Here is a 21,899-nt window from a genome sequence, read left to right on the forward strand (position 1 = left end):
AAACGTAATAGCAAGCGATTAAAAAGCGACATTTACTCCAAAATAATAAAGTCGTCCTGCAAAAATTAAGCCCTCGAACAACTCCATAGAAAGAAAAATTAAAAAGTTATAGCTCTTGGAACGCGACGATGGAAAAAGGACAAAATACGCTTGGTCAGTAAGACCCAAAACAGGCTGGTCAGTAAGGGGTTTATGATTGTCTGAGGAATGTTCTGCCATGCTGAATGCATTTGGGCAAGCAAATCATCAAGATCTGCTGTTTATATCTAAAGGTGTATTTACACCAACAGATTATCTGACAGATTTTATGAGCAATCATTGGTCAGATGGCCGTTGGTATCTGGTGGGACCTTCCATCGCCCTTTTGTATCAGTATAAATGGTGTCAGCGTGCAGTATAATAAATCTTTTACATTAAATACCAAGTAATACTGGATCACATATTATTTAACATTCCCTAATTGACTCTTCTGATTGATTCATCAGAATTACACCTGAAATTAATTTCAAGAAATAGTTTGTCTGTAGTGATAGAATTTTCATTATCATTGGATGGTGTTTAGATATGAATCGCAGGCACTTAATATTAATCCACGAAAAAAAAGGAAGATTTTATGGAGCGTGCCATCCAGTTTGTTTACTTGAGAATGTCCATTCTACTCTCCTCCCTCCGAGTCCAGCTGCTGTATCTGTCACCCATTATAGCCCAGGTCTTATTCCCCGGCCTGCACTCTCCTCAGCAGCAGGTGTGATACAGTGATGTCATTGTACCTGCTGGGCTGAGAGGGAGAGCGCACAGACCAGAGATAATCCCCCGGCCTGTGTGCTCTCCTCAGCTCAGCACTTCATCACATCATGTCTGCTGCTGGGAAGAGCATGATGTGCTCGGTATTTCTTTATTAATTTTATTCAAAGTATAAGCAGTATAAGGAGCTTCACTACTGTAAGGGGCACTAAGGGACAGCACTACTGTAGAAGGGGACACAAAGGGGGCATAACTACTGTGTGGGGCCACTAAGGGGGCATAACTACTGTGTGGGGCCACTAAGGGGGCATAACTACTGTGTGGGAGCACTAAGGGGGCATAACTACTGTGTGGGGCCACTAAGGGGAAGCATTATTGTAAGGTGAATAACTATTGTGTGGGGGCACAAAGGGGACATAACTACTGTGTGGGGCCACTAAGGGGGCATAACTACTGTTTGGAGACATCAAAGGGGCATTCTTCTGATGGCACAAAACAGGAATTCTACTGTGAAAGGGACTCTTAGGTTAGATAACTATGGTGTGGGGAACTAAGGGGGCATTCAACGCCTCTTGTCCAGCGCTAGGAAATGTTTTATTTACAGGGAGTGCAGAATTATTAGGCAAGTTGTATTTTTGAGGATTAATTTTATTATTGAACAACAACTATGTTCTCAATGAACCCAAAAAACTCATTAATATCAAAGCTGAATATTTTTGGAAGTAGTTTTTAGTTTGTTTTTAGTTTTAGCTATTTTAGGGGGATATCTGTGTGTGCAAGTGACTATTACTGTGCATAATTATTAGGCAACTTAACAAAAAACTAATATATACCCATTTAAATTATTTATTTTTACCAGTGAAACCAATATAACATCTCAACATTCACAAATATACATTTCTGACATTCAAAAACAAAACAAAAACAAATCAGTGACCAATATAGCCACCTTTCTTTGCAAGGACACTCAAAAGCCTGCCATCCATGGATTCTGTCAGTGTTTTGATCTGTTCACCATCAACATTGCGTGCAGCAGCAACCACAGCCTCCCAGACACTGTTCAGAGAGGTGTACTGTTTTCCCTCCTTGTAAATCTCACATTTGATGATGGACCACAGGTTCTCAATGGGGTTCAGATCAGGTGAACAATGAGGCCATGTCATTAGATTTTCTTCTTTTATACCCTTTCTTGCCAGCCACGCTGTGGAGTACTTGGACGCGTGTGATGGAGCATTGTCCTGCATGAAAATCATGTTTTTCTTGAAGGATGCAGACTTCTTCCTGTACCACTGCTTGAAGAAGGTGTCTTCCAGAAACTGGCAGTAGGACTGGGAGTTGAGCTTGACTCCATCCTCAACCCGAAAAGGCCCCACAAGCTCATCTTTGATGATACCAGCCCAAACCAGTACTTCACCTCCACCTTGCTGGCGTCTGAGTCGGACTGGAGCTCTCTGCCCTTTACCAATCCAGCCACGGGCCCATCCATCTGGCCCATCAAGACTCACTCTCATTTCATCAGTCCATAAAACCTTAGAAAAATCAGTCTTGAGATATTTCTTGGCCCAGTCTTGACATTTCAGCTTGTGTGTCTTGTTCAGTGGTGGTCGTCTTTCAGCCTTTCTTACCTTGGCCATGTCTCTGAGTATTGCACACCTTGTGCTTTTGGACACTCCAGTGATGTTGCAGCTCTGAAATATGGCCAAACTGGTGGCAAGTGGCATCTTGGCAGCTGCACGCTTGACTTTTCTCAGTTCATGGGCAGTTATTTTGCGCCTTGGTTTTTCCACACGCTTCTTGCGACCCTGTTGACTATTTTGAATGAAACGCTTGATTGTTCGATGATCACGCTTCAGAAGCTTTGCAATTTTAAGAGTGCTGCATCCCTCTGCAAGATATCTCACTATTTTTTACTTTTCTAAGCCTGTCAAGTCCTTCTTTTGACCCATTTTGCCTAATAATTATGCACACCTGATATAGGGTGTTGATGTCATTAGACCACACCCCTTCTCATTACAGAGATGCACATCACCTAATATGCTTAATTGGTAGTAGGCTTTCGAGCCTATACAGCTTGGAGTAAGACAACATGCATAAAGAGGATGATGTGGTCAAAATACTCATTTGCCTAATAATTCTGCACTCCCTGTATATGTATTTAAAATGACTTATTGGGTGGAGCTTGCAAAAGGTGGGGCCCGGGGGTGTGGTGTAACCTGGCATGTAACAGGACGTGTGTCTGCTCGTCTCCGGCCTGCACTCGGCATATTATCCTGGCTGATCCCACTGACATTCCTCAAAAAGTGCCCAAAGTGTGCCCAGTGCCAACCTACCTCCCTCCGGTGCCGCCCGTGACTCGATAGTGGCGTGAAAGTGGAAAAAATGACTAAGAAGAGAGAGGGGAGAGCGGCCGACCGCGAGCTCCAAGATGGCGCCAGACCGCTCGGCTGAACTGCATAGGCTGACAAGCCAAGCTGGGAAAGTTTGCCCGACCTGCTGCCCAACTCACCTTCTCCCAGGGAGCTGCTGCCGATCATGTTTCTGAGGAGGAGGGAAAAGGGGAAACTGCTGCACGGACAGAAGGAGGCTCTGCTATCCCTGAAGCTGCACAAGCCAGCGATCCCTCAACACAGCTCACTGACACAGATAATACCGTGCTGAACCAACACTTAAAGATGTCCTGCATGCTATCACTAAATGTGGTAAATCACTACATGTTCTTACTGTTCAAGTGAGAGCCATTAAAGAAGACGTAGATATCGTCCACCACCACCTGCAAAAACTAGCCGACCACACGACCGACCTGGAAAATCATATGGGCGATGTGGAGAAGTCTATCCATCCTCTTAAACATGATGTTGCTGATTGCACCAGACGAATGAACATGTGTCACGGATGGTGTTGCAGAAACCAAGTAGTAACAAATAAAGATCCGACTGACTTGATCCCAAACTAAGGAACAAAAGGGTGAGCCCTATTAAAGCCCTATAGCTCTCCCTGACTGCTCAGCCCATGCAAAGATCTCTGTGATAGAAAGTTGCATGTCCACGTACCTAGACTGAGTGACACCTGAAAACCCTATAATAGTGAGGGAACCCGACCACCGGCTCCCTGCACTTAATACGGAGGGAGTAAGGGTCACCTAGAATCAAGCCAACAGGAAAACAAAACACAAATAAAGGGATAGACTTATCTGAGAAACCAGCAGTAGCAAACTTCTAGCAGTGAGCACAATCCAGGAAGTAGTATAAACCGCAAAGTGAGGCAGTATGGGAGGGGATATAAAGGGAGGCAATCACTGCTAATAGATGACAGCTGGAAGAGGGAGAACAGATGTCAAAGTGAAACCAAAACAAAAGAACATCATGCAGGAGGTACTGAAAAACATCTGTCAGAACTTCTCAGAGACCTGGCGGTGACAGTATCCCTCCCTCTACGAGTGGACTCCGGACACTCAGAGCCCACCTTCTCAGTATGGGACCTATGGAACGCCCTGATAAGACGAGTAGCCTTAATGTCCGCCACTGGGACCCACATCCTCTCCTCAGGACCATAACCCTTCCAATGAACAAGCTACTGGAGAGAACCGCGGATAACACGAGAATCCACAATCCTAGAGACCTGAAACTCAAGATTACCATCAACCACAATCGGAGGAGGAGGCAAAGAGGAGGGTACAGTGGGTTGGACATAAGGCTTTAATAGGGACTTGTGAAAAACATTATGGATCGTCCAAGTCTGAGGAAGATCAAGACGGAAGGCAACGGGATTGATGACGGATAAGATTTTGTATGGCCCAATAAACTTAGGACCCAACTTCCAGGAGGGAACCTTCAACTTGATATTCTTAGTAGACAACCACACCAGATCACCAACATTCAGGTCCGGACCAGGCACACGTCTCTTATCCGCCACACGCTTATATCTCTTACTCATGCTCTTTAGATTATCCTGAATCTTTTGCCAAATAGATGACAAAGACGAGGAGAATCTCTCCTCATCAGGTAAACCAGAAGACCCCTCTCCAGAGAATGTCCCAAACTGCGGATGAAACCCATATGCACCAAAAAATGGCGACTTATCAGAGGACTCCTGACAACGGTTATTTAAAGCAAACTCAGTCTAGGTACGTGGACATGCCCTTTAACAATTTTTGAGAAAGTGGAGAGGAATCAGTAGCAAAAACATGTATGTAGTTTCCCAAAGTGCATACCTGGAAACCATGTGTTATAGCAAATTGATTATCAATGAGATTGACAGCTGCTCCACTATCTACAAAAATCTCACAAACAATATTCTTGCTCTCTAGCGCCACCCTGGCAGGTAGGACAAAACGGGAACTACAAGCAAATGGAAAACCTTCAATTTCCGCATCAACCTTGCCAATAGTAACAGATGGAACGTTTTTAGAGGACTTTTTTCTTTTTGTTTCTTTATTACCCTCAAAAAACTCCCTGAATCTCCTATAGGGACAAATATTTGCCAAATGATTTATACCTCCACAACAGAAACAAACCCTCCTCTGAGAGCTGAATCCTCTATTATTAGAGGCAAGCAAACCCAGTTGCATGGGCTCCTGCTCAGAGAGGATTGAGAGAGACTGAGGCTCCTGCGCACTCAATGAGACCGCCCCATTGTCCTTGGAATGAATATGACAGAAAGGAGTGATCTCTCCTCTCTCTCTAAGACGCCTGTCAATACGAACAGCCCGAGACATGGCAGACTCCAAGGAGGTAGGTCTCTCATGAAAGGCAAATGCATCTTTCAATCCCTCTGAAAGACCATGGCAAAATTGACTTTGGAGGGCAGCATCATTTCAACCAGTATCAGCTGCCCATCTCTGAAATTCTGAACAGTATATCTCTGCGGACTGTTTACCCTGGCATAAAAGACGCAGTTTAGATTCAGCCAGAGCAATACGATCCGGATCATCATATATCTGACCCAGGGCTAAAAAAAATTCATCCACTGAACGGAGGGGCCGTGCCCCCACCGGCAGCGAAAAGGCCCAGGACTGAGCGTTATCGCTGAGTAGCGAGATAATGATCCCCCACCCTCCGCTCCTCATCACCAGAGGAATGGGAAAGTAGGCGAAAATGGAGTTTGCAAGCCTCTCTAAAACAAACAAAATTCTCACTACCCCCGGAGAACGTATCCGGAATCAAGATTTTAGGTTCAGAACAAATTCCATGAACGCAAGCAGAAAGGGTCACCTCAAACTGAGAGACAGTTTTCCGGAGATCTGCTACCTCCAGTGAAAGACCCTGCATGCCGTCAATCAAGGCTGAAACCGGATTCATGCTTAAGACGGTTTTGTCGGTTTATAATGTCACGGATGGTGTTGGAGAAAACAAGAAGTAACAAATAAAGATCCGACTGACTTGATCCCAAACTAAGGAACAAAAGGGTGAGCCCTATTAAAGCACTATAGCTCTCCCTGACTGCTCAGCCCATGCAAAGATCTCTGTGATAGAAAGTTGCATGTCTACGTACCTAGACTGAGTGACACCTGAAAACCCTATAATAGTGAGGTGACACGACCACCGGCTCCCTGCACTTAATACAGAGGGAGTCAGGGTCACCTAGAATCAAGCCAACAGGAAAACAAAACACAAATAAAGGGATAGACTTATCTGAGAAACCAGCAGTAGCAAACTTGTAGCAGTGAGCACAATCCAGGAAGTAGTATAAACCGCAAAGTGAGGCAGTATGGGAGGGGATATAAAGGGAGGCAATCACTGCTAATAGATGACAGCTGGAAGAGGGAGAAGAGATGTCAAAGCGAAACCAAAGCAAAAGAACATCATGCAGGAGGTACTGAAAAACGTCTGTCAGAACTTCTCAGAGACCTGGCGGTGACAACATGCTAGCAGCTAAACAGGATGATTTAGAGAATCAGTCACGCCGAAACAATGTTCGTCTAGTGGGCGTCCCGGAAAAAGTAGAAGGTACTAACCCCACAGAGTTCTTTGAATCCTGGCTGAAAAATTTGTTCGGGTCAACCACTCTGACACCTATGTTTGCTGTGGAACACGCCCACAGAGTGCCTACTCGCCCATTGTCACCGGGCGCACCCCCTAGACTGGTGATTATGAAGATCCTCCATTACAGAGACAGGGACATTATTCTCCGGAGGGCCAGAGAGCTGCCTGACATATCTATTAATTGCCACAGAGTGTCACTGATTATTCCATTGAAGTCCAGAAACGGAGAGCGAAGTTCCTTGATGTAAAAAGGCGACTGAGGGCCCTCAACGTCAGCTATTCAATGATCTTCCCTGCAAAACTTTGTGTGGCAACGATGGGATCCACTATGTTTTTTTTGGATTCTAAAGAAGCCATGAAATGGTTGGTCGCCTGCAGTAGTGTGCACGTAACGTAGTTATTTAAAGTGCAGGGGGTTCACTTTTCTCATGCCTGTGTGTTAATCTCTTTTTGAATCTGTATTTACTTGCTGTTACATTAAGTCTATGGATCCTGCTATGTTACTTTGTGAGCTGCCTATATATTTCCTTTTTATTCGGGCAGCAGTAGGGATCTAGAGATGTGCTTTTATTATCTATAGCCGAGAGTTGCAGGAGAGCTTAAATTCTCTGTAAGTGAGCTTCCTATACTATTATCTCTGAGGGTAGGAATCTACCTTTCTTAAGAGTTCTATAGTTGTTAATTACTGAGTTACTTTTCACTTTGTCGGAGATTTAACTTGCCGCCCCCGCTGGCAGGTGCTTGCTGCTCCCGTGGTACGGGCTATTGTGTCCAAGCGGGAAGTTGGTATGCACATTGTTAATGTTCCTGGTTCGTTGGGGGGGCAAGGGGGGGGAATTGGTTGCTAAACTGTAATTATGAGCTGTCAGGGTTTGCGGTGTCCAGGTGGGGTCCATCATGTGGGCATCCTTAGTCGCTATGTTCAGAGTCTCAATTGTCTCTTGGTGACTAATATCATACAACTGCTATGGCTATCACGAAAAATTTTCTTAGTTGGAATGTAAGAGGTATTAAGGATGCGACTAAGAGACGTGCAGTACTTGATTGCATTAGGTCCCACGGATCGTCCATTTGCTGCTTGCAGGAGACGCACCTGCTTAAAGAACAGCCTAATCTACTCACACCTAATTGGGCCTCAACACAATAAATAAAGTACCAATATACCCATAAATATGTCAAAATTTATTATATATCCCATTAAAAAACATACATACATACATACAATAACGTGGAAACAAATAAAGTGCCAACAAGCGATTGCTCACATCTATCCTACGGCATCATAATATAATATCATACATAGACTACCATCTGAAGTACATCATAAATACAAACCGGATTCCAAAAAAGTTGGGACACTATACAAATCGTGAATAAAAACTGAATGCAATGATGTGGAGATGGCAAATGTCAATATCTTATTTGTAATAGAACGTAGATGACAGATCAAACGTTTATGCCGAGTAAATGTATCATTTTAAAGGAAAAATACGTTGATTCAAAATTTCACGGTGTCAACAAATCCCAAAAAAGTTGGGACAAGTAGCAATAAGAGGCTGGAAAAAGTAAATTTGAGCATAACGAAGAGCTGGAAGACCAATTAACACTAATTAGGTGAATTGGCAACATGATTGGGTATAAAAAGAGCTTCTCAGAGTGGCAGCGTCTCTCAGAAGCCAAGATGGGTAGAGGATCACCAATTCCCACAATGTTGCGCAGAAAGATAGTGGAGCAATATCAGAAAGGTGTTACCCAGCGAAAAATTGCAAAGACTTTGCATCTATCATCATCAACTGTGCATAACATCATCCGAAGATTCAGAGAATCTGGAACAATCTCTGTGCGTAAGGGTCAAGGCCGTAAAACCATACTGGATGCCCGTGATCTCCGGGCCCTTAAACGACACTGCACCACAAACAGGAATGCTACTGTAAAGGAAATCACAGAATGGGCTCAGGAATACTTCCAGAAACCATTGTCAGTGAACACAATCCACCGTGCCATCCGCCGTTGCCAGCTGAAACTCTACAGTGCAAAGAAGAAGCCATTTCTAAGCAAGATCCACAAGCTCAGGCGTTTTCACTGAGCCAGGGATCATTTAAAATGGAGTGTGGCAAAATGGAAGACTGTTCTGTGGTCAGACGAGTCACGATTCAAAGTTCTTTTTGGAAATCTGGGATGCCATGTCATCCGGACCAAAGAGGACAAGGACAACCCAAGTTGTTATCAATGCTCAGTTCAGAAGCCTGCATCTCTGATGGTATGGGGTTGCATGAGTGCGTGTGGCATGGGCAGCTTGCATGTCTGGAAAGGCACCATCAATGCAGAAAAATATATTCAGGTTCTAGAACAACATATGCTCCCATCCAGACGTCATCTCTTTCAGGGAAGACCCTGCATTTTTCAGCAAGATAATGCCAGACCACATTCTGCATCAATCACAACATCATGGCTGCGTAGGAGAAGGATCCGGGTACTGAAATGGCCAGTCTGCAGTCCAGATCTTTCACCTATAGAGAACATTTGGCGCATCATAAAGAGGAAGGTGCAACAAAGAAGGCCCAAGACGATTGAACAGTTAGAGGCCTGTATTAGACAAGAATGGGAGAGCATTCCTATTTCTAAACTTGAGAAACTGGTCTCCTCGGTCCCCATACGTTTGTTAAGTGTTGTAAGAAGAAGGGGAGATGCCACACAGTGGTGAACATGGCTTTGTCCCAACTTTTTGGGGATTTGTTGACACCATGAAATTCTGATTCAACATATTTTTCCCTTAAAATGGTACATTTTCTCAGTTTAAACATTTGTTCCGTGATTTATGTTCTATTCTGAATAAAATATTAGAAGTTGGCACCTCCACATCATTGCATTCAGTATTTATTCACGATTTGTATAGTATCCCAACTTTTTTGGAATCCGGTTTGTATAAACGTATGTCTATGTCCTCTCAGACTAACTATGCAGCCATATATAGTTAACATGCCATAATGTCATTAATGACTATAAAGAGCACAGGAATCGCCCTATACAGTGCATCATATCCTATATCTATACTGATTAATTGGTCCACACGGACCGGGACCACTCTCACTAGTATGCTCATGCATCCAAAAACGTATCCTAGGAAAATAATCACACCTAATTGGGCTAGATACTGCTTCCATGCGACTTATTCCTCATATGTCAGAGGTGTCAGTATTCTTATCCATAAAAATGTGGCGTTTGAATGCCTCCGACAAAAATTAGATGAGCATGGACGTTTTGTCTGTCTGTATGGTAAACTTTACCACCACCCCTGTGTAATAATAGGAGTGTATATCCCTCCTCCTTATTCGCCGTGCACGATCCGGAAGGTTCTCTCCTACTATGTAGACTTGCTTGATGTGCCTGTGATAATGTTAGGCGATTATAATAATGTGATCACACTACCCTTGGATAGGGTAGATAGGACGGCTGCCAAGGTTGCGGGTGCAGTCACCCCATTCAGGCGCCTTCTAAGGGAAGCGGCCTTAGTAGACTTTTTCAGACTACGAAACCCCACGGTCCGAAAATACTCCTGTTTCTCCGAGACACACGGTACTTTATCCCGGATTGATTTAATCCTAGGAAATAACAGGATGGGTCACTTTATCCATGACATAAAATACCTGCCGAGGAAACTCTCAGATCACACCCCAGTGTTAGCCATAGTTGACTTTTTACCGCCCCACTTTTGTGGGGGCTGGTTATGGCACTTTAACCTGTACTAGTTGCATGTCCTAGCAGATGTGGCGGACATAGGTGAACAGCTGAAGGAATTCTTTGCACATAACTTACACACAGTATCCAGACTAGTTGTCTGGGATGCCATGAAGACCTTCCTCAGAGGTATTCTGATAGCGGCGGTTAATAAGATGAAAACCGAAACAAAAGCTTGGATGCAGCAACTACATTTAGAGGTTGAGCTGACATTTATGACATGATTTACATAGAACGAGCCACAGCTGAGTACCGGCAAAAATGGGGAGGAAGCTCAAAGCAGATTAAATGAGAGGTTACTGTGGAACGCCCAAAATAAACAGATTTTCCAAAAATAATCCTACTATGAGGAGGGGGAGAAGGCAGGCAGGATGTTAGCCATGGTAGCTAGGGCCCAGCAACCATCCTCTTATATAGCTTATTTGCGTAATACTAAGGGGGAGCTGTGTCATAAGACAGAACAAGTCCTAGAGGTTATGCATACATTTTATTCTTCTCTATATAAATCTAAAATGAATGCATCGGATAGTGAGTTAGGTGGGTTCTGAACGGGCTGGGGCTCCCTACCCTACAAGTCGAGCAAAGAGATCTCATGGATGCCCCGATTACAGTTAAAGAATTAGAACTGGCGCTAAGGGATATACCCAATAATAAAGCCCCTGGAAGGGAATGCCTGCCGGTAGAAATATATAAACAGTTTGGCCCAATACTGTTGCCAGAGTTATTAGAGGTGCTTAAGGAGGCTCATGTAGAAGGTAGGTTGCCCACCTCTATGACTGAAGCTGCCATAGTAGTGATCCCGAAAAGAAAAGACGCTTTGGAACCTGAATCCTATAGACCCCTTTCGCTGTTGCAGGTAGATGTCAAGATACTAGCGAACCGTCTAAATACAGTGATCGTAGACCTCCTTCACACTGATCAAGCAGGCTTCGTGCCTAACATGTTCACTGCAGTCAATATTAGGAGACTTTACCTGAATATTCAGGCGGCCCAGGTCCACGCCTTGGATGCGGCGGTCACGTCCTTGGACAAGGCCAAAGCATTTGACAGCGTGGAATGGCGCTATCTGTGGAAGGTTTTGCAAGTGATGGGGTTCGGCCCTGATTTCATCAAATGGGTGCGAATACTGTATACTGGGCCCAAGGCCAGAGTCAGGGTGAACGGGTGTCTGTCGGAACCCTTTGACTTGCATAGGGGAACCAGACAAGGGTGCCCACTGTCGCCCCTGCTCTTGCAGAGGCACTACGAAAAGCGGCATGTGTGCAGGGATTACGATATGGGGCCCTGGTGGAGAAGGTTTCTCTATATGTGGAGGACCTACTATGATTTTTAGATCAATGGCGTGCTTCTCTTCCAGCAGCAATAGCGATTATTAATAGTTTCGGCAGGATGTCTGGTCTAACCATAAATTGGACAAAGTCGGTAGTAATGCCTTTATCTTGGTCAGGAGGGGTGGACGAATCTGCTGTGATGGATTTTCAAATAGTTACCTCCTTCAAATACTTAGGGATTCAGGTTACGGCTGATAGTAGAGAATTTCAGGACCTGAACTTGACCCTGCTGCTGGATAGGTTTCGGAAGAAGGTCCATGCTTGGATCCGCCTTCCTCTTACATTAGTAGGGCGCACTCATTTAATTAAGATGACGCTTATGCCGCAACACCTGCATTTGCTTCACTACTGGAGTCTTATGGACTCAAAGTGGAAGCAAGCCCCACTGACTCTTTATTGTAAATGGCGAAGAGACATCCCAGATTTGATGGAGGAGGACTGGGAGGCAGTATTAGAGAAATTCCCGGCAGTAGCGCTCAGTGAAGCCCACAGAGTATCCCAACTATTTATTTTGCATCGGGTCTATAGGACCCCGAGGTTGCTAAAGAGAATGGGAAATAGGGTAGACGATCTATGTGCTCGCTGTGGGACACCTAATGCAGATCTTATCCATCTCATGTGGAACTGCCTGCGACTAAGATGATATTGGCTAGATGTAATAGCACTTATTGTGAATATATTTGAGGTCCACCTGGAGCCGTCTGCTCTAGTGTGTATACTCGGTATAGTTAAGACACTCCCAATAGTGGCAGAACTGAAAATATAGGCACATTTTGTACACTGCTAGAAAACTGATTGCATATTATTGGACTGCTCCGCATCCTCCGAAAGTGGCGAAATTGGTGGACCGTGTACACAACTTGGTGAAATTAGAAAGTTTTTTTGTATATCAGAAAAGGCGCAACAATAAGAAATTTGATAAGATCTGGTACCTCTGAGCTCATCACTATACTCTAGTATTATAGGGCTGCCTTGCTGTTAGATTACAGAATAATGGGAGTAGATAGACTTGGCGATTGGGTCTGACAGAGTATGGTGCTGTATTGTATTAAGCTAAGATGTGTCTGTATTCGGCATGATGCACCTTTTTTTGTACTACTTCCTCTTTTACTGAACGATTCCAGTCAGATTTTTTTCTCCTATCTGTGGAAAATCAGACTTTACTAGCGGAACGCTCCTTTCAAACTGAAATCGTATGCTGCAGGATAATGCTTACATCTCTGAGACCCTAAGAGACTGTTTTGGATATATAACCAGGCCTGGACGGGTTGGCCCTCGGGTGCGATGCAGTGCACTATATGCCAAATGGACACCCGAGAAACATGAAGAATGGACTTCATTCATATCACAGTCTAAAGGGGGGGTTATGGGGGGAATTGTGAGGTGGCGGGGTGAAATGGGGGTTGTTTGCCTCTGTAACGTTTTTGAAAACATTCTAATAAAAAAATTATCTGAATAAAAAAAAAGGTGGGGGCCAACCTGGCCTAGTTATGCCCCTCTGTCTACTATTAGATCGTGATCTTTTTGGCCATCATTGTTTGTCAGTTAATTATTGTATTTTGTGCCATACCTTTCTGTGGATTTTTTTAATACTGAAATGTAATAACATTTCAATAGAATATTTTGGTATATTAATCATAAATAATAAAATTGTCTTTTTTCTTGGCAGATGACGGTTCCAGGAACTTAGAGAAACATCTGGTATCTTCAGATTTTGAAGTAGATGATTGTTGTATCACACGAGATACATTTGAAGAGCATGCCAATATCCAAGATATATCTTCATCCAATCATAGCAATAATGTATTATTGGATGCTTTTAAACAGGTCCGATCTTCTGATTCATCAAAGACTGTAACACAGAATAAAAGTCACAGAAAAGGTGGTAAACATCAAAAAGCTCATGTAAGAGGGAAGCAATTTTCATGTTCAGAATGTGGAAAATGTTTTAGATTTAAATCTCAGATTGTTAGACATCGGAGAATTCACACAGGAGAGAAGCCATTTTCATGTTCAGAATGCGGTGAATGTTTTAATCAGAAATCAGTTCTTGTTGTACATCAAAGAATTCACACAGGGGAGAAGCCATTTTCATGTTCAGAATGTGGGAAATGTTTTTACCAAAAATCTAATCTTGTTGTACATCAGAGAAATCACACAGGAGAGAAGTCATTTTCATGTTCAGAATGTGGTAAATGTTTTCACCATAAATCAAATCTTGTTGTACATCATAGAAATCACACAGGAGAGAAGCCATTTTCATGTTCAGAATGTGGTAAATGTTTTCACCAAAAATCTAATCTTGTTGTACATCAGAGAAATCACACAGGGGAGAAGCCATTTTCATGTTCAGAATGCGGTGAATGTTTTAACAATAATTCAGCTCTTGTTGTACATCAGAGAATTCACACAGGAGAGAAGCCATTTTCATGTTCAGAATGTGGGAAATGTTTTCACTACAAATCAGCTCTTGATTACCATAAGACTATTCACAAAGGAGAGAAGCGATTTTCATGTTCGGAATGTGGGAAATGTTTTAATCAGAAATCAGTTCTTGATAGACATCAGAGAATTCACACAGGGGAGAAGTCCTTTTCATGCTTGGAATGTGGGAAATGTTTTAATCAGAAATCAGTTCTTGATAGACATCAGAGAATTCACACAGGGGAGAAGTCATTTTCATGTTCAGAATGTGGGAAATGTTTTAATCAGAAATCAGTTCTTGATAGACATCAGATAATTCACACAGGAGAGAAGCCATTATCATGTTCAGAATGTGGGAAATGTTTTAACAATAATTCAGCTCTTGTTGTACATCAGATAAGTCACACAGTAGAGAAGCCATTTTCATGTTCAGAATGTGGTAAATGTTTTCACCAAAAATCTAATCTTGTTTTACATCAGAGAATTCACACAGGGGAGAAGTTATTTTCATGTTCAGAATGTGGAAAATGTTTTAATCAGAAATCAGTTCTTGATAGACATCAGAGAATTCACACAGGGGAGAAGTCATTTTCATGTTCAGAATGTGGGAAATGTTTTAATCAGAAATCAGTTCTTAATAGACATCAGAGAATTCACACAGGAGAGAAGCCATTTTCATGTTCAGAATGTGGGAAATGTTTTAACAATAATTCAGCTCTTGTTATACATCAGAGAATTCACACAGGAGAGAAGCCATATCCATGTTCAGAATGTGGAAAATGTTTTAAGCAGAAATCAGCTCTTGTTAAACATAACAAAACTCACAGAGAAGAGAGGCCATTTTCATGCTCAGAATGTGAAAAATGTTTTAAGCAGAAATCAGCTCTTGTTATACATAAAAAAACTCACAGAGAAGAGAAGCCATTTTCATGCTCAGAATGTAGTAAATGCTTTAAGTATAAACAAGCTCTTGTTGTACATCAAAGAAATCACACCGGGGAGAAGCCATTTTCATGTTCAGAATGTGGGAAATGTTTTAAGCAGAAATCAGCTCTTGTTTCACATAAAAAAACTCACAGGGAGAAGCCATCTCCATGCTTAGCCCTTTAGTGACCTCTCTTATGTGTTTTCATGGTAGTCAGTATCGCTAACTGGCTTTATTCCGTCAGACACTTGTTACAGGGAGATAAAACAGAACCTTGCTTTGGGCTACCAGAGATGGCTGAGGGCTTGGAGTGATGATTGGGACCACTGTGAGATCTCCTCAAACAAACATAGTCTCCTGTATTGAATGAATACAATATGTATCTGAAGATAAATCCAACAAGTGGGGACCCCATCACCCCTGTATTTGTAAAAGTCATGTGGTTGACTCATCTCACATGAATTTACCAGTGGGGGAATACTTGGTTATAAAATATTTTTATTGGATATATTGCATTTTTGATCATTTTGTTTCTTATGACTATTTTCTGTATTATTGTATGGTGATACGGAGATGATATGTCTTATTTGGAGGATCCCCAATATTCATTCTATGAGCTCCATGGGTGCAGTTACAGTTTTGTTTGGGTTTATAATTGGATGTCTCATACCTGACAATACTTCTACAAGTAATGACGATACCTCAGATGGAGAGAGGGGGCAGTGATCCTTTATTGTTCTTATGGATGGTTTTGGACACTGCCCCTTAATATATTCTGTCGGTGATTGCTTGTTTTGTGCACATAGTGGTTTCTACCTTGCCAGGCAGGGGCGTTATGGTGCAGAAGCATCACTCGTCACATCTGGATGCCCCAGTAACAGTGAGGCCAAAATATATTTGAAAAGTATCAAAATATATAATAAAATACAAGTGACAATAAAATAGAAAAAAAAGTCTGCATAGTTTATCTTTTCACGTGACACAAAAAAAAAGAACTATCAATATGACCAAAACAGGGAACCAATTTTAACCATTTAATTTGATGTTAATCTGCATATTTATAGAATAAGGAGCTTGAGTTTAAATTAAAAATAAAATAAATCTCTGAAAAACATACTAATAAAAATCCCCATGCGTCATGTAAAAAAAAGCTGAAAAAATTAGGTAGGCAGAACAATAAATAAAAATTAAAGGGGTTGTTCGGGTCAGAGCTAAATCCGGGCATATCCCCTTTTTCACCCAGGCAGCCCTTCTGAGATGAGCATCAGAGCATTTCATGTTTTGTTTTTTGCCTTTTTGCTTACATTTTTACACTGCTAGACAGAGGCTTCTCAGTTGTTTTCCAGGCTAGAGCAGCGCTAAAGCCTGCCCAATAGTACCGGTGACATGACCTCCACAGAGAGGAGGTGGAGGTGTGGTAATGAGCAGTAGCACTTGTATGAAATCTCCATTACCACAGTCTGTTCTGTCCGTCTGTATTTCATGTCTCCTCATGAGCTTCATTCTTACAGAGATTCAGCTGAAAATCTTATAAGTAGTATTCAGGATCATAATCCCTGAGAGGAGGATGAGGCAGCTCTTTCACTCAGTGTTCTGAAGTAACTTGTCCTGCTGTGTTATTAGGACAGGTTTTGTGTGTACTAATAGGACAGCTGCCATTGCATTTCTCCCGATGATTGCTCCCTAGACAAAATAAGCCATCATAACTAATGAAAGGTATTTGGGAATATATTTATAATAAAGCAATATTTAACTATATTTTATTTTTTTTATTCCCGGAGAACCCTTTTAAGGACCAGGCCATTTTTTGCAAATCTAACGTGTTATGTTATGTGGTAATAACTTTAAAACGCTTTAACTTATCCAAGCCATTCTGAGATTGTTTTCTCGTCACATATTGTACTTCATGACAGTAGTAAATCTGAGTTAAAATATAAAATTTTTATTTATAAAAATAATACCAAATTTACCAAAAATACTTGCAATTTTCAAAATTTCAATTTCTCTGCTTTTAACAATGATAGAAATACCCCTAAAATAGTTATTTATTTACATTTCCCATATGTGTGCTTCATGTTTGGATCCTTTTATAAATTACATTTTCTTTTTTTGAGACATAAGAAGGCTTAGAAGTTTAGAAGCAAATCTTGACATTTTTCAGAAAAAAAAAAACACTTTTTAAGGACCAGTTCAGATCTGAAGTCACTTTGTGAGGCTTACATAATAGAATGGCCCCATTTTAGAAATTACACCCCTTAAGGTATTCAAAACTGATTTCACAAACTTTGTCAACCCTTTAGATGTTCCGCACAAATTTAAGTAAAATGTTGATGAAATTTCCGAATTTTCACAATATTTATTGCCCTGATTCTGTAGTTTACAGAAACACCCCATATGTGGTCGTAAACTGCTGTACGGGCACACGGCAGGGCCCAGAAGGAAAGGAACACCATATGGTTTTTGGAAGGCAGATTTCACTGGGATAATTTTAAGCTGCCATGTCACATTTTAAGAGTAGAAACTCAAAAAATACCCACTTTTTTTAAAACTATGGGATAAGGTGGCAGTTTTGTTGGTACTATTTTAGGGTACATATGATTTTTGGTTGATCTATATTACACTTTTTGTTTTGGCAAAGGAAAAAAAATGTTGTTTTGGCACCATTTTTATTTTTTGTTATTTACAATTTTTAACTGACAGGTTAGTTAGTTAGTTAGTTAGTTAGCAGGTTGTTATGGATGCAACAATACCAAATATGACTACTTTTTTTTTTTTTTTTTTTTTTCAGATTTACGTAATAAAGCATTTTTGAAAAAACATTTTTTTTTACTGTCTCCATATTCTTAAAGCCATAGCTTTTTGTTTTTTTTTTGGGCGACTGTCTTATGTAGGGGCTCATTTTTTTCAGTATGAGATGATGGTTTGATTAGTAATATTTTAGGGTGCATATGACTTTTTGATCGCTTGGTATTACACTTTTTGTGATTTAAGGTGACAAAAAAATGGCTTTTTTGACACTGTTTTAATTTTATGTTTTTTACAGTATTCACCTGAGGGGTTAGGTCATATTTTTATAGAGCCGGTCTATATGGACATGGCAATACCTAATATGTCTACTTTTCTTTTTTTCCCTATTTTCTTAAGTTCTTTTTTCACTTTATTTATTTTTTTCACTCTGGGACTTCAACTTTTGAGGGTCTGATCCCCTTTACAATACTTCTGTATTGGAATGCATTGGCTGTAAGTGTATTACTCACTGTAATACACTTACAGCTTCCTGCCTTTTATCCACAGGTCACACAGCACTAGAGAAGCGGTATAGATGTCTGAGGGGGGCTAAGTGCAGCTGATGGAGTTAACTCTGCCGCTGCGGGGGTAGGGCAGGCTAATCCACAGCTCCGATCTCCTCAGCACTGGAGACAGAATTACAAGCAGCTCCGATCTTCTCAGCACTGCAAATGGGGGTTTAGGGGAATGTCAGGCTGCAGCTGTGATCTCCTCAGCAATTATGAGTGGACTGCTGAGGATTTATAGCACATAATCTAGATCTCCTCAGCACTGTCACAGTAATGACAAAACTGAGGAGATCGGAGTGGAAAGAGGCACCTTCAGCTGTGATTGGTGAGTCTGGATTGACTGACCAATCACAGCGATTGTCAGACGGGGACAGCTGTGACTGTCTCTTTCATAGGTGCTGTGACCAATCAGTCTGTGACAGCTGTTGTCACTGTCCTGTTACTGTGTGATTACTCACAGTGACAGTTTAACTGCAGGACGAGAATGCTCCTTCTAGTGCCTGAAGTACCTGCAAGTTAGGACGAGCATTCTCATCCAAGGTCCTGAACATGTTACTATTTCTACCCCTTCGATATGTACTGCCCACCAAATGCCCTATGTCTGGGTCCGCTTGTAGAATGCACCCATATTGTGCCAAGAATTGTCTCCCAGGGCCGTGGGCTTCATCATAGTTTCCAATGATCCGAATCTGGTCAGATTTTTCAATCCGCGTGCAAGGGTTTAGCTACGATTCCCTATTGCTACTCAGAGGCTGATGATACGCTTGATTCAAAACCGGTGTCAGGTATCCCCGGCTTTGGTACCTCAGTTTCAGATCATTTGCAGCCATTTGGAAATGTCTCATGGTGGACCAATTATGGCGGAAACGTAGATACTGACCCTTCGGGATACATCGTTTAAGGGCCCCAGGGTGACAACTCGGTTATTCCAATAAGCTATTAGTGACCGTCTATTTTCAAAATAGGAGTGTGCCTATATTGCTAACAATGTCTTAAAAGACAGTGAGGTCCAAAAATGTAACACTGGAAGGATGGATTTCTGATGTGAAGAAAAGCCCCCAGTTGTTAACATTGAGCCACTGGACAAAGTTCGGAAAAGGTGTTCTCATCACCCTGCCAAAAACATCAATATAGCGTCGATATAGCTTAGCCATAACATAATTGACGATGTGAAGTCACTCATCTCCTCACTGAACACTACTTCCCTTTACAATCCACCCAGGTAAAGGTTTGCGTATGTGGGGGCACACGGGCTCCCCATCGCAACACCTTTTACCTGGTTTTAGAACTTATTATTGAAAAGGAAGGTATTATGTTCAAGAATAAATTGTAAGAGTTTCAGCACCAAATCATTGTGAGGCCATGAATGAGTACCCCTCACAAAGTAGAAGGTGGCCACTACTTCGCATCCTTTGTTGTGCGGTATCGAATTATATAGTGCTACCACATCTGAACTTGCCAGAATCACGTCCTGCTCCACATGGAGGCCACCCACCTTCTTGATGACCTCCATGGAGTCCCAGACATAAGATGGGTGAGAGGTAACAAATGGTCTTAAAATTTGGTCAATGTAGGTGCTGATAGGGTGCGTTAGGCTGTTTGTCCCTGATACAATTGGTCTTCCCTTTAAGGGTTCTAAGCCCTTGTGAACCTTAGGGAGGCCATAGAAACAGGCCAATTGTGGGAATGGTGGTAAAAGAAACCCCAGCTCAGAGTTGTTGATAAGTCTGAGTTGGAGGGCTTCAGATAGAATCCCACTGAGTTCTTTACGATCCATCAATGATGGATTCCTGGGGAGAATGTCATAACAGGACCCATCATTCAGAATGTTTAGGTACAAGTATAAGTGAATGGGGCTTTAGTGAAAAACGCATTGCATCCGGAAGCAATTGCGGATGCAATGCATTTTTCACTGATGGTTGCTAGGAGATGTTGTTTGTAAACCTTCAGTTTTTTTACGCATAAAAACGCATTGCAAAAAAAAACTAAACACAATCGCAGACAAAACTGACTGAACTTGCTTGCAAAATGGTGAGAGTTTCACTGAACACAGCCTGAACGCATCCGGAGCCCATCTGTCACACTCGTGTGAAAGGGGCCTAAGGCCTTAAATACCATATTCCACCAGCTTTGGAATATGAAAAAGCATGAACCACGTGCGGGCACAGTGTCAGACACGCTGTATGATGACACAGTCAGATATATGATCACTCAAAGCGATGCATGTCAGTGTCACTCAGGGATCCCTTACTATTGCCATCATTGCAATAAACTAAAAGAAATGAGGATAGAGAGGGTTATACACCAACATTTAGGGAAATAATTGGAGCAGCTTCAGTTCGGCCCAAATCGATTTTCCCAAAATTTAGCAAACTGGACCTGAATTGAATGTGGAGTGCTTATCTGTAATCTAGACATTACCTACAAGCACATGATCCAGAGTATCACTAGAAGCCCCTTTCTAAATGTAATAATATCTCGTAATCTAACGGCTAAATTCCTCACTATCGAAGTTCCTTATCTAATATATAAAGCTGAGTGTATGCGTGTGTGCGTGTATGTCTGCTAAAGAAATCTGTACCGTCGCATTTACAAACACGAAAGGTGTCCGGGAAGGTTTTAGACCAGGTCTCAGCTCTCTAGGATGTACCGTTCCTGAGATATTCCCAAAAAATGCATTAGCCAACAGAAGCTTGGTCACATGACCTTGATCAGCCAATAGAAGCTTGCAGGTCCTCCAGCCTCCACATAGACAGTTTTACTCGAGGTTTCCATAAAAACCCAGTTATTTATCTTCACTGCTGTAGGAGAGATTTAAAGGAAATATGTCGCCAGGATAATCGCTATTGAAGTAAAGCCATGGCCTAATAGCACTTAGTACCTTATTTCCAGATGTGCCTTTGTTCCAGCAATAGATGTTTTTATCCTCTGAAAATCCAGTTTATTTGGTATGCAAATGAGCCAGTAAGGTGACCAGAGGAGCGTCACTCTTACAGGAAGGAGCCCACACATGCCTCCAGCCATTATGCATCCACCCTCAAAATACTTAAAACCACGCCCCCCAGGTCCCACTAAGCCACACCCCCTCCCACTCCTGAGCGGACAGAGATTGAAAAATTGAAGGTAAAAATCAACTTCTGTCAGCTGCAGGGGTGAGAGGGAGGGTGACTTTCTCCCTGCAGCTTACAGTCAGACAGCACAGTGCTGCTGTCTTAGATTGAGCTGTTCAAAAGGACACTCCCCCGATCTGATAAGGCCAGGCCCCCTCCCACTCCTCAGCCGACTGAGATTGAAAAAATTAAGTTAAAAATAGAGTTGAGCGGACACCTGGATGTTGGGGTTCAACGGGTTCGGCCAAACTTTGGAAAAAAGTTTGAGTTCGGGACCCAAACTTGACCCCGAACCCCATTGAAGTCAATGGGTACCCAAACTTTTGAGCACTAAAATGGCTGTAAAAATG

At 42.2% G+C, this 21,899-nt stretch overlaps 1 protein-coding gene across 1 annotated transcript in view; it reads left to right on the top strand.

Moving 5' to 3' along the window:
- The window catches only part of LOC122940401 (zinc finger protein 585A-like), a 245,560-nt gene that overhangs the window by 19,256 nt on the left and 204,405 nt on the right, over positions 1–21,899 (top strand). The window contains exon 5 of the mRNA XM_044297067.1: positions 13,464–15,029. Coding sequence (XP_044153002.1) covers positions 13,464–15,029 — 1,566 coding nt within the window. The remainder of the gene's footprint in view (positions 1–13,463; positions 15,030–21,899) is intronic.

Source organism: Bufo gargarizans, chromosome 6, assembly GCF_014858855.1.
Source record: "Bufo gargarizans isolate SCDJY-AF-19 chromosome 6, ASM1485885v1, whole genome shotgun sequence".
NCBI classification, from domain to species: Eukaryota; Metazoa; Chordata; class Amphibia; order Anura; family Bufonidae; genus Bufo; species Bufo gargarizans.